The sequence below is a fragment of the Mauremys mutica genome, chromosome 4 (assembly GCF_020497125.1).
Source record: "Mauremys mutica isolate MM-2020 ecotype Southern chromosome 4, ASM2049712v1, whole genome shotgun sequence".
Taxonomy (NCBI): Eukaryota; Metazoa; Chordata; order Testudines; family Geoemydidae; genus Mauremys; species Mauremys mutica.
In genome coordinates, this window is record NC_059075.1 from 66,379,920 (window position 1) to 66,392,290 (window position 12,371).

At 41.2% G+C, this 12,371-nt stretch overlaps 1 protein-coding gene across 1 annotated transcript in view; it reads right to left on the reverse strand.

Annotated features, from left to right (window-relative positions):
- The window catches only part of PCNX1 (pecanex 1), a 131,283-nt gene that overhangs the window by 62,473 nt on the left and 56,439 nt on the right, over nt 1–12,371 (reverse strand). Inside the window, exon 9 of the mRNA XM_045014974.1 lies at nt 1,694–1,784. Coding sequence (XP_044870909.1) covers nt 1,694–1,784 — 91 coding nt within the window. The remainder of the gene's footprint in view (nt 1–1,693; nt 1,785–12,371) is intronic.

A 12,371-nucleotide genomic window follows, 5' to 3' on the forward strand; every position in this document is an offset into this window, starting at 1 on the left:
CCTGCAGGCGAAGGGTAGGAAGGAAAAAACATAACACCTCCTGCACCCTCCCTTTGGATTTAATAGCATTCTGAACAGGACTGAGTCATTTATAATTGGGCTATAGTGGTGGTGTTCCTCTAAGTGCCCAACTACTCATTACTCAACAAGCCTCACCTATCTGCACTTGTTCACCAGCCTCCATTACTTCATCTCAGTGAGGCTGTCCTACATTTGTAGGATACAGAATCAGTTTTCATTTTGCTTTTTATAAAACTTCAAAATTCAGTAATTACCATAAGTACAGAATGAAGCTTCTTGTGTATGTGTTCCTGCACAGAGCAGCTGGCCAAAAAAAGTGAAAGCAACTCTGGACAATTCATCCCATAACTCTAGTCAAAAGATTTATTCTACACCAGGTGTAGGCAACCTATAGCATGCGTGCCAAAGGTGGCACGTGAGCCAACTTCAGTGGCACTCATGCTGCCCGGGTCCTGGCCACCGGTCCGGGGGGCTCTGCATTTTAATTTAATTTTAAATGAAGCTTCTTAAACATTTTAAAAACCTTATTTACTTTACATACAACAATAGTTTAGTTATATATTACAGACTTATAGAAGGAGACCTTCTAAAAACGTTAAAATGTATTATTGGCATGCGAAACCTTAAATTAGAGTGAATAAATGAAGACTCGGCACACCACTTCTGAAAGGTTGCCGACCTGTTCTACACTATGCCAATGCATTCAGTGTATGGAGATTTTGGTGCAGCTAGGAGGTAAGTGTTTAAAGTCTCCCAAAAGCTAGACTAATTTTACCTCTCAAAATTACAACTACCCACAGAAATGAGAAGGTTGAAAGTTAATATCTCAATTAGATTGGGTCAGTTCATACTGCTCTTGAGTGCGAATCCCAATGCTTTCTCTACAGCTGTGCAGGGCCCTCTTAGCAAGACCACGGCTATTAAAATGTACACTGCATAGGGGCAGATCTGGCAGGCCCATGCAAGGAATACACAAGTGTGTCCAAGGTCAGCTCCATAGGAGGTCCCTGTGTACTGTTGCACAGCAGGCATTTGGAGTGGTGTCTCTTGATCCATGGCTACATGGATCCAACAGTTGTTTGCCCATGGGCACAAATGATGGAGGTTACTCCAATCCTGAGGGTGGAGTAGTAGGCCCAGAGCAATTCTGCTGCACTTAAGTGGCAGACTTAGCACTCTTTCTAGCATCAGGAAAACTTCCCAGTGCCCAGCCTGCTTTTCAGGCTATGTTTGCAGGCAGGCATGTTACACTTCTCTACACTGTTTCAAACTATCCGCACACTCAATAACACAGTACTATCAATTTACATTTGCTTCACAATTGGAAGTTCAGTTTGTAGCCCTAATTGCTAAATTTTATTTAACATCATATGCTCTGAAGAAACTGATTTTTTTTTCCCTTGGGGAACTTACTGTCTTCTACAGACTATATGGAAATGCATTTGTCAATCCTTGAGTGAACACACTTACTATTATCTGGAATAGCAATAATTTTCCAAGGTATTTGTCACTTTAATGCTGTTTTCTGCTAAACTTGTTCAGATTTCACAATAGTAAAGAGATACACAGGATTACATTTTTTATACTTCAAGGTCTTCTATAACTGAAATTAAATGCTTGTAACTATACTGCAGATAAGATAAGAAGCCTTCTGACTGGCCTTCACACACACCAGATGTTGGATGATCTTCTTGCAGCTGGCTCAAAGTTCACAAGTGACATGTCACAGCCTCCCGTCTCGAAGAGTGTAGAACTAAACTTACCTATTAAAGAAAAGGTCAAGAAAGATCAAATATTCAATAGTGCTTCATCCCAGCAGTGCTGATTTCTAAAGAGTAACATTTTAATAGACTGCTATAAATGTAGATCTCAAAACAAATAAGTCATCACGTAAAATGTGATTAGCATAATGGATTAACAAAATATCAGGAAGGGGTAGCAAAACCTTAGATTGCTTAGCATTCTCCTCTAATACCAAAGTGATGTCTCTCATGTCAATTTACATGATATACATTTTAGACACAACTGCAATTCATTATAAATTACGCTTGTCAGGATAATAAACAATATTGGAGATACAGGGAAACAACAGTGAATTAACCCAACAGAAGTACAGTGGTAGCCTTTCAGTGAATATGTAGACAAGCTACTTGAAATGGCAAATTGCATTAGTGGGGTTTCATAGAAAATACACTACTATACGCGTTGAGCCATGTGGTTGTTACAACAGTCTACTCAATCATCCACCATTAGCAATTGGCAACCATGACATTTAACTAAGGCAGAAATCCCACAGGTGGCAAAATTAAGAGGCTTTTAAAGCCAGGTTTCTGCTTGAAAAGAAAAAGAAAATCCTACAGAGAGCATAAGTGTTTTGTCAGTTATACTTGTGTCCCGGCTTGTCTTTGGAGAGGAGAAAAGAACTGCAAGCAGAGAGATCTAGGATCAAGCACTTAACAGGGTTTGGAGAATGAAGGCATTATTGGGAGCTAAAGAAACACCATTAATTTGATGTTTTTACATTGGCTAAACCAGCATCTATTTCAACAATGATAAGAGAGAGCAAGCCTGTTCCTAAATCTAAGAACTATAGAAGCAAACAGTCAGAAATGAAAATCAAGCCCAAACAGTAAACTGCCTGACCCACAAGATACTTGTCCTTACTGTGCCCTTCTCTCCCCAAAAACCTGGAAACTTGCCCTAAAGTCCAGATTCAGGATATTTCAGCCTAAAGATTAGAAAATGAATTCTAAAGTCTTTTAATGGAAAATGTTCTGCTATCAACTCCATCTCGTGTAGAATAAGTATCTCTGGGAATCTCTCATGTAGATAGTTTTAGAGCTACTAACTCAAAATCAACACTATAAACTTTAGCTTGTGTGTCCTGCATTTTTTAATTTTATAAGAAAAATATTTTTCTGCTCCCTTATATTTAAAAGCTGTGTGCAGTCCCAAGAGCAACATCTAACATGATCAGACCCTCTCCTTCCTCCTTTCTGTACATACACCTGACTGCTCATAAGCTTCTATACCCCAAATTCTTGTAGAGTTTTGGTGGCAGGTACATCTGAGCTCCACCTAGAGAAGTATATGAAGGTGAGGAGATAGGAAACGCAACTGACAGCCAACAAAAACAGTGTAACTGATGCAAAGTGCTTTTAACTGCACAAAATAAGCAGAAAATATCTGCATAAAAATAAAAAACTTCCCACTGAGTTAGAGACTTTAAGTGCTACTTGTAACAGAAGTAGTTATAAAAGAGTAATGGAAAAGGAAACTTGGAGCAACCTGGCCACTTGTAAATTAGACCTAAGAGGAAAAGGCTGTTTGGGCAAGACATTTATACATGTTATAAGTTGCATACAATGAGCACTAAACTTGGCTACAGGAAAGTTTGTCCACTATATCTAATTATATTTGCTATGGTTTATAGTAGTTAGTGGACACTATAGATATTTGAATTAATGTTTCAAATGTCAGTGTCTTTTTGTAAGTTTAAGACCTCAGTTAGGCTCTCCAGTTAAGTGTCCATGGTTTGCCAAAACAAACAATTGTGTTACTGAAGTTTAATTTTAACTAATGCCCCATACATCTGCTCTTTCACCACTGATTTATCCCATTTATATAATTAAGTTTCACAATTACATCAGTAGAAAGATTTTAGTAGTTGAAGTGAACTTCAACATCAGATCAGACGGTTCATATTCTGGCCAGGACATTATTATTTATGACCGATCAAAAAAATCACATTTCAACACATGAACACATTATCTTTAAAAGAAACAGGTAAATCAGCAAGGGTTTTCCCAATTCTTGAAGCACTTGAACAACTGAGCTAACAGCCGGTTATGGGAGTTAACAGAGGCAATACAATTATTACAATCAGAATTGAGTATTCACCAAAAATATCCTCTAAATCTGTTGGATTTAGATAATTTAGTTCAATAAAATTTATGTGCCATTAAGGACTAGTCTCCTTTGGACATCAAAGTAAGTTTGTTGTCTTAAAAGATTATACTATTACATCAACATTGTCTCAGAAGAGTTTGCAGCTGTGGAAGTTCTAACATATACTTTCTTCACCCCAACACCTCTTTGAATCTATCAAAATTCAGATCTCCAAATGGAGAATATTTCAAGCACTTAAAGCCCACCGTGGGATAAAATATTCCCTGGAAGTAGAAATATGACAAATAATTGTAGCAAAAGACAAAACACTCAAAATGTAAGATTTCTTATTTCCATTTGAATGGATGCACCTTTACCAAGATATCTGCCATGCTTCACACTTTTGCAAAAAATTGATACCCTTCCTAGTGAAAGTTAGCTTGCTTGTGTGAAAAAATATGGCTCTAAGATTCAAATTTTGGCATCTTCTTGATAAAACATAGTTGTCCTTTTCTAAAAGGAAAGAAAGTGATGTTCTATTAACATATTAAGTCACCCAAAGCAGGAAAGACTAAAAAAAGTTTGTTTTGGGTTTTTTGGGGAGGTGGAAAGGAGTTAAGTTTTGGGTTTCAGAGTAGCAGCCGTGTTAGTCTGTATCCGCAAAAAGAACAGGAGTACTTGTGGCACCTTAAAGACTACAAGTTTTGGGTGTCCTTGGAGATTCTATTATTAAACTCCAGAGTTTCAGTCTGAGTTAAATGATTTTTTCAACTGCAGTCTTCATGAATTGCTAAAATCTCTTTTGGCTAGATATCATATACTCAGAAAACCAAGGACTAGGGCATCATGGAAGCTTGTAGACAGACTTTCAGCATCTGTGAGATCCTTACAATGCAGTGTAGAAACGATCAGATGAGGAAGTAGTCACAAAGTTCCTCCTCCAAGTTCTAGTCAAAATATGCCAATGGACACATATCTAATTCTGTATTTTTAACTATGGAAGACTATAAATAGATATTGAATATTTACCTAGTAAGAATCTATCCCCCTCCAACCTCTTACCAAAGCAGTCTTGGAAAATAAAAATTAAGATTTTTTTAAACCTCATGTTACTTTTAACTAGTTTGAGTATAAAACGTCTGTACAATTTCAGAACAGTCTTTTATCATGTTGCAATTTTCTGAGGCAAAGCAGAAGTGATATTGCTTACTCCTGGGAATAAAGAGATAGTAAATAAAAAAACTGCTTCAGTTTTAAGTATTCAGATTCTCAATATATCTTTTTATTAAGTTATAATTGTTTTAACAATTGTGATTTGAGAAAGGAGACTATTTAAACAAATTTCAGCTGTGCAGCAGATGACCCAAGCTTATCCTGCAGGCACAGAAATACAGGCAGTAATATGATTGGCCTCTAGATGGCATCTGCCCACACTACTCCTTAGTTACTGTTTGATAGACATAGTAGTAACTTTTTATACAAAGGAAGAGCTGTGAATTCTAAGAAAACTCTGCTTATAAATGTGTTCAGATTAAAAATACTTCCAGAGTATTAACAGTTATGTCAACCTATTTAGAGAAGCTTTGGGATATTTGCATATAACCAACACAGTGATACTCAAGCACCGAAGTACAGATTACATTCTTGAACTGAGATGGCAAGAAGAAAAGATGAATGTGGGCATTTGTGAAAAGGATCAGAGAATACTATGTGCCCAAGGACAGAGGAGTGGTGGCTCTAGAATGAGAAGTGTAGAGATCCATGGGACCCTGTCTGAGCCAGCCTTCAGCAGCTTCGAGGTGCAAGAAAGGCAGAACCAGCACCTCAGATGGCTGAAGCCAGAAATACTTAACTTGCATAAAACATGCTTAGAATCTAAATGTTCTGAAGTATTCTCCTGACAAATTACTTCCAGAACTCACTTCATGTTTCCTATTGGTTAAAGATCAGTTTGCCTTTGACTAGCCTCTTAGGGTCTAGCTCTGCAAGATGCTGAAAGCCTTGATGAAGCAATTTGGTCAGATTAGCATGTGTTGAAGTCTACATTAACACTAGAATGAATTAGAACATGTTACAAGGTATTAGGTAACACCATGTCTTTAAATCCTAGTCAAGACAAACCCACTCAAATTGACAGAAGTTGAGGACATTCACCGCTGTGCAAAATTGCATCTTAAAAGGAGAGGAAATTTAACTGACCTCAGACTTTGGGGTAAAGTCCATATAATTATGTTTTTGGAACTCTAAAGTGGTTTTTAAAAAATATATAAGGTAAAAGTTTGTGAAAATAGTCGCCCAACAATCGAAAGCAACCTGACAAACTACCAAACGGGAGATTTCCCAAAGGTACAAATGAAAACTAAGCACCTGCTACTTGTGCCTTTAAAAATTCCCCTGCACACACCCATTCATTTGTTTTATTATTTTGCACATATGTTTGAGAACTGATTCAGATTCAAGCATTTATACTGACAAGTGATTGAGGTAACCCTGAGAGACAGTACTGTAAATTGTGATCTTCTATTGGACTTTTCCAAGGATCTGAAAATTCTGTAAAACATCAATAAATTAAAACCTTGCAATAAACCTGAGAGGTAATCATCATCCCCACTTTAGAGATAAGGAAAAAGGGGTGAAGCGATTTGCCCAAGGTCACAGAAGTCTGTGACACAGCTTAGACTAAAACCTAGGGTTCCGAACCCCTAGATCTGTGCTTTAACCACAAGATCAACCATATTACACCTTTTAAAATGAAGGATACAGCTGTCTGAAGTTCACAAGAATAGTTTACAACAGGGGTGGGCAAACTTTTTGGCCCGAGGGCCATATTGGGGTTGCAAAACTGTATGGAGGGCCAGGAAGGGAAGGCTGTGCCTCCCCAAACAGCCTGGCCCCTGTGCTCTATCTACCCCCTCCCACTTCCTGCCCCGACTGCCCCCCCTCAGAACTGCCAGCCCATCCTACCCGCCCTGCTCCTTGTCCCGTAACCGCCCCCTCCCCGGGCCCCCCACCGCTAACCGCCCCCTCCCCGGGACCCCACTCTCTATCCAGCCCCCCCTGCTCCTTGTCCCCTAACCACCCCCTCCCGGGACCCCACCCCAATCGAACCTCCCTGCTCCCAGTCCCCTGACTGCCCTGACCCCTATCCACACCCCGGCCCCCTGGGACTCCACTCCTACCCAACCCACCCTGTTCCCCATCTCCTGACCCTTTCCACACCCCTGCCCCGACAGGCCCCCCGAGACTCCCACGCTTATCCAACCCCCCCCCATTCCCCATCCCCTGACTGCCCCACCAAACCGCCACCCCATCCAACCGCTCCCTACGCCCTGTCCCCTGACTGCCCCCCAGTACCTCCTGCCCCTTATCCAACCCCCCAGCCCCCTTACCATGCCGCTCAGAGCAGCATATCTGGAAGCTGCACTGCCCGGCCGGAGCAAGGACACGCTCCCACGCTGCTCGGCAGGAGCGCACCGCTCCGCTGCCCGCGCGGTGGCATAACTGTGGGGAAGGGGGGACAGCAGGGGAGGGGCTGGAGGCAAGCCTCCCTGTCCGGGAGCTCAAGGGCCAGGCAGGACGGTCCCGCGGGCCGTAGCTTGCCCACCTCTGGTTTACAGGCATCTCATCCTAGGTCTAGAAATCAAACACTTGTTCAAGTAAGTTAGCACTCTTCATTTTTAAACTGCCCCACGAACATTAACATCCACACCCCTTTGTGATAAAGGGCTTCACAAAATTTACCTGACACCTACTTGCCCTCAGACTTAACTTACTAACCACAGTGAAAAGTATCTGTGCTGCCAGGCCATGCTCCCAAAACCAACATGCTGGAGAGTATTTTTTCCCTTTTGTGGGCTCACACCAAATTAAAAGCTGTGTACAGTACATCAGGACAGTCTATTTGTTTTCAGAACATTTCGCTTTTCCTTCCGCACACTGTCTTCTACTGTCTACGCTATATTTTGCTCTCCCTTCCCTTCTCCCTCCCCCTCAAGATCTTTGACACTTTCTTCCTGAAGTAACAGTATAATCTATACGAGCCCCCAAACTCCGATAGCATCAGACATGGAGGTTTTACTAGACATCTGATAACATGAAGGCTACATCTACAACTAGTACTAAAGCTAACTGGCCACATGGAAGTACTGAAGATACTGCTCAACACCATCCAGCCAGCAAGTGCAATCCCCAGTTGAGGAGCCACACTTGTGCCTCCAGCTACTAGGAAAGGAAAAAATGCTGGGATTCTCACCAGGGTGCTATGCCTGAACCTTGCTCAAACACATCACCTGGTGTGTTGCATTCAGCTTGGAAATGTCTTGTACATTTGAAGTGCTTCACTCACCATCACCACTGGCAGCTACATTTGTCAACAGAGTAACACTGTCGCAAAAAAGCAATCATCATTTTGGGATGTATTAGTTGGAGTGTTGTAAGCAAGACATGAGAAGTTAATTCTTCCACTCTACTCTGCACTGATTAAGCCTCAACTGGAGTAGTGTGTCCAATTCTGGGTGCCACATTTCAGGAAAGTAGTGGACAAATTAGAGAAAGTCCAGAGAAGAGCAACAAAAAATAATTAAAAATCTAGAAAACATGACCTATGAGGGAAGACTGAAAAAATTGGGTGGTTTAGTCTGGAGAAGAGAAGACTGAGGAGGGGACATGATAACAGTTGTCAATACATAAAAGGCAGTTATAAAACAGAGGGAGAAAAAGTGTTCCCCTTAACTTCTGAGGATAGGACAAGAAGCAATGGTCTTAAATCGCAGCAAGGGAAGTTTAGGTTGGATATAAGGAAAAAACTTCCTGTCAGCATGGTTAAACACTAAAATAAATTGCCTAGGGAGGTTGTGGAGTCTCCATCATTAGAGATTTTTAAGAGCAGGTTAGACAAACACCTGTCAGGGCTGGTCTAGATAATACTTAGTCCTGCCATGAGTGCAGGGGACTGGACTAGATGACCTCTGGAGGTCCCTTCCAGTCCTATGATTAAGGCTAAGATTGTATCACGGAGGTCACAGAACCCAAGACTTCTGTAACATCTGTGACATTTTCGTGTCAGCCCCAGGACAGCGAGGCTGGAGCAGTCAGCTAGCGGGAAACCCCCGCAGCTCCAAGCCACCATTCCCGGGCATATCCCTGTGCTCTAGCTACCATGCCGGCGGGCGCTGGACCCCCTTCCCCCCATTTCTTTACCCTCCCACAGCAGGGCTCGGGCTTAGCCACATTTTGTCAGTTATTTTTTAGTAAAAGTCAGATACAGGTCATGGGCTTCCACGAATTTTTGTTTATTGCCTGTGACCTGTCCCTGCTACAACAGAAGTGTCCTTTACTACTACTCCTTTCCCTCAACTTTCTGGTTGCTGTCAAGCAGGAAGTATCTGCTACTGTACCTCTTTTCCCCATCCTCTATTTTTGAGTGCTTTTCCTGTGAGAATAGCTTCAGTGACTTCCCAAGCACCAACAGGTGAAACTGTTTTTATTACCTGGGGGTTCTGCTTAGCAGCAGTGAAAGCTGTAAGAATCAGATTAGTTTTCACATCAGAGTTGGGCATTTTAATTGAAGAGTTTCTGATTCTAGTCTTATAACCCTCAATTTCAACATCCCAGGGCTTTAACAAGGTATTTACTTAGATTGCTAAAAAGGATGGTGTGATTAAGATTTGATCAAAATAAAATCTATTACAATTTACTTGGATGTGGCTACCATTCGCTCAGGGGAGCGAATACAGAACTGAGAACATAGGACTTATTTAACTAAAGAAATTCTACCAAAAGACTGTCCTCAAACTAAGTTACCAGTTGGAAACACATTAATATTAATTAGCTCCTTATATTTCATATATAAAAGCCTCCCAGGTTGCAAGAACAGATTTTCTGAATAGCATGGCACTCAGTCTGGGGAGCTCTTTTAGACAGGGGAGTTAAGGAGGAAGTGCAGATCCTTCCATTTAGGTATGGCTACACCAGGTTGTGGATACAGGCGATGAGGAAACAATTGCTATGCCCTGCCCTGGATTTGCTATGATTTTGTTTCTGCTGAAGGAAAGAAGATGCCTGGTTTCATGACGTGCAAGTTTGTGGATATACCGGAGGAGAAGATACCTGGTCTAGAAGTGCAAATTTCAACTCTACACAGCATTCGAGAAAAATGAAGACGTCTAGTTAACCAAATTCAGACATCATTGGCACAGATACCACAAGAAGGATGTGTAATAAGGGATCTGGAAAGATTAGTAACTGAAGAAGCACACCAGCGATTTGTGACCAAAAGAAAAATGAATGAGGAGACAGTCAACCCAGCTAGAAGTATCAAATCATTCAGATACTCAATGAGTCAACAACCAAGAAACCTGTCTCTGCAGGAATGGAACAGCTACTAGTGGCAGAACAAAACAGAACAAAAAAAGTCAGTGATTTGAAAGGGTATGATTCACATTTCTGCAGTTAATGTTTTAAAGCACAATATCATGAAATGCAAAGTTATGCTTTCAAATTTGCACACAATGGAACCAGAAGATACTTTTGAGTGGTAAGTTCTATGCTAAAACTGTACTTAAAATGTGCACTACACAAAGCAACTCTTTAATTGTTTCATCTGCACTGTGAAGAATAAGATGTTGCAGAACTGCACTCAAACTATGTGATTGGTAGATCCTTAAAAAAATTAGCAGTCATTGATAAAGGTTATTGTTACAGGTGCCCTATTTTAAATATCTTTGCTGTGTTTTTTGCACAAGAATCTAGAAGTCCCATGTTGACCCCCAAATCATTAGCAGTTGTTTACATGTTGAAGTTAGGAACCATGGTATGTTGTTTAAAGAAAGGATCCCTTGAGATCACCTTAGTCCAGCGGTTTTCAAACTATAAGGCGGGCCTCCCAAAGGAGGTGCAGGAATGTGTCAAGGGAGGGGTGAGCTGTTTTTTTTTTTTTTTTTTTTAAAAAGAGCTCTGGCTGTCAGCCCCAAGTGGCTGGGGCTCATGCAGAAGGGCTGTGTACACCCGGGAGGCAGGGATAAAGGGGACAGCTAGAGCCTGCCACTAGGCATGGGCTCTTCTTTCCCCCTCCCTCAATTCCTCACTGGGAGGCAGCCCAGACTTGGGCTCCCTTCTCCCACCCTCTCAATCTTCCACCTGGTGGTGGTGGGGCTCCAGCTGTCAGTCTGGGTAGCAGCAGCCGCAGCACAGTAGTAAGGATGGCAATGGGGCGCTAAGTCAGCTGTGAAAAGTGATATTGACAAAAAGGGTATTCACCCACGAAAGCTTATGCTCCAATACATCTGTTAGTCTATAAGGTGCCACAGGACTCTTTGTTGCTTTTTACTTTTCACACTGCCACCCTTACTTCTTTGCTGCTGCTGGTGTGGTGCTGCCTTCAGACTGGGTGCCCAGCGAGCAGCTGCTGCTCTCCGCTCTGCCTTCAGATCTGGGTGGCACTATATGTACTTGTAGGGGGTTGTAAATGACTACAAACACAAAGAAGGGGGGGGGCAATGAAATACGTTTGAGAACCACTGCCTTAGTCCATTTCCATCTCTAATGAGATTATTGTATCATCTTGGGCAAGTCACTTAACATTACCGTGTCTCAGCTTCCCCATCTGGAATGATTTTACTGACCTGAGAGGTTTAATTAGCAGTTGCAAAGTGCTTTAAGACCTCTTGATTTAGAAGTACACTCTATATACTAAGAGGCACTAAAATGGTCCAATGAATTAGAGAAGACTGACTTACAGGGGGAAAGTCTGGAAATTTTTTACAACTGACTGGTAAAGTTACATACAGAAGATATCTGCCTGATTGTGGTAACTAAATGCTTATAATGGCAGCAGCATAACATTCACGTAACTTAATTTTTTATTAGGAGACAATCTCAGAAATACAAACAATAAGATGCTTTAATTTGAATTAAGCTGCTGACTTCTTAGAAATGTAACTTGCAATAACTGACACTGTCTGTATTCAACTTCCTATGATTTCTCACCCTCTTCACCCTAACCCCTCCACACACATTTGAAGGTCCAATATATCATGGCCCACTAGGAGCAGGAATTCTTTGGAGACCATAAAAGATGCTTTCAGGGCCAGTACATTTTTAAACACTCATCCTGAACTAGAAAAATATAGACTTCAATCCCTGCTAAACTCTGCAACCAAAATGAAATAGAGTCAATAGAGACCAAGAAAACTAATTCAGCAGCTTCTAATGAGTGTAAATACTGGAACTATTGTGCTGTTCAAGTCATGAAAGCACATACAGCATCCCTTAAATCTATGCCTCTTTTAAGGGTGTTTATATAGTATACTTGCTAAAGGAAATGGGGGGTGGGGCAGAATAATTATGAAGGAGTGGAGAACTGACCAGAAGTAATATTTCCCTCTAAGAAATGCACCCACACATTTCTGAAATGAAGATCTCAGTGTAAATTAATTTCAGTGCATTATTACCCATAAATCTGC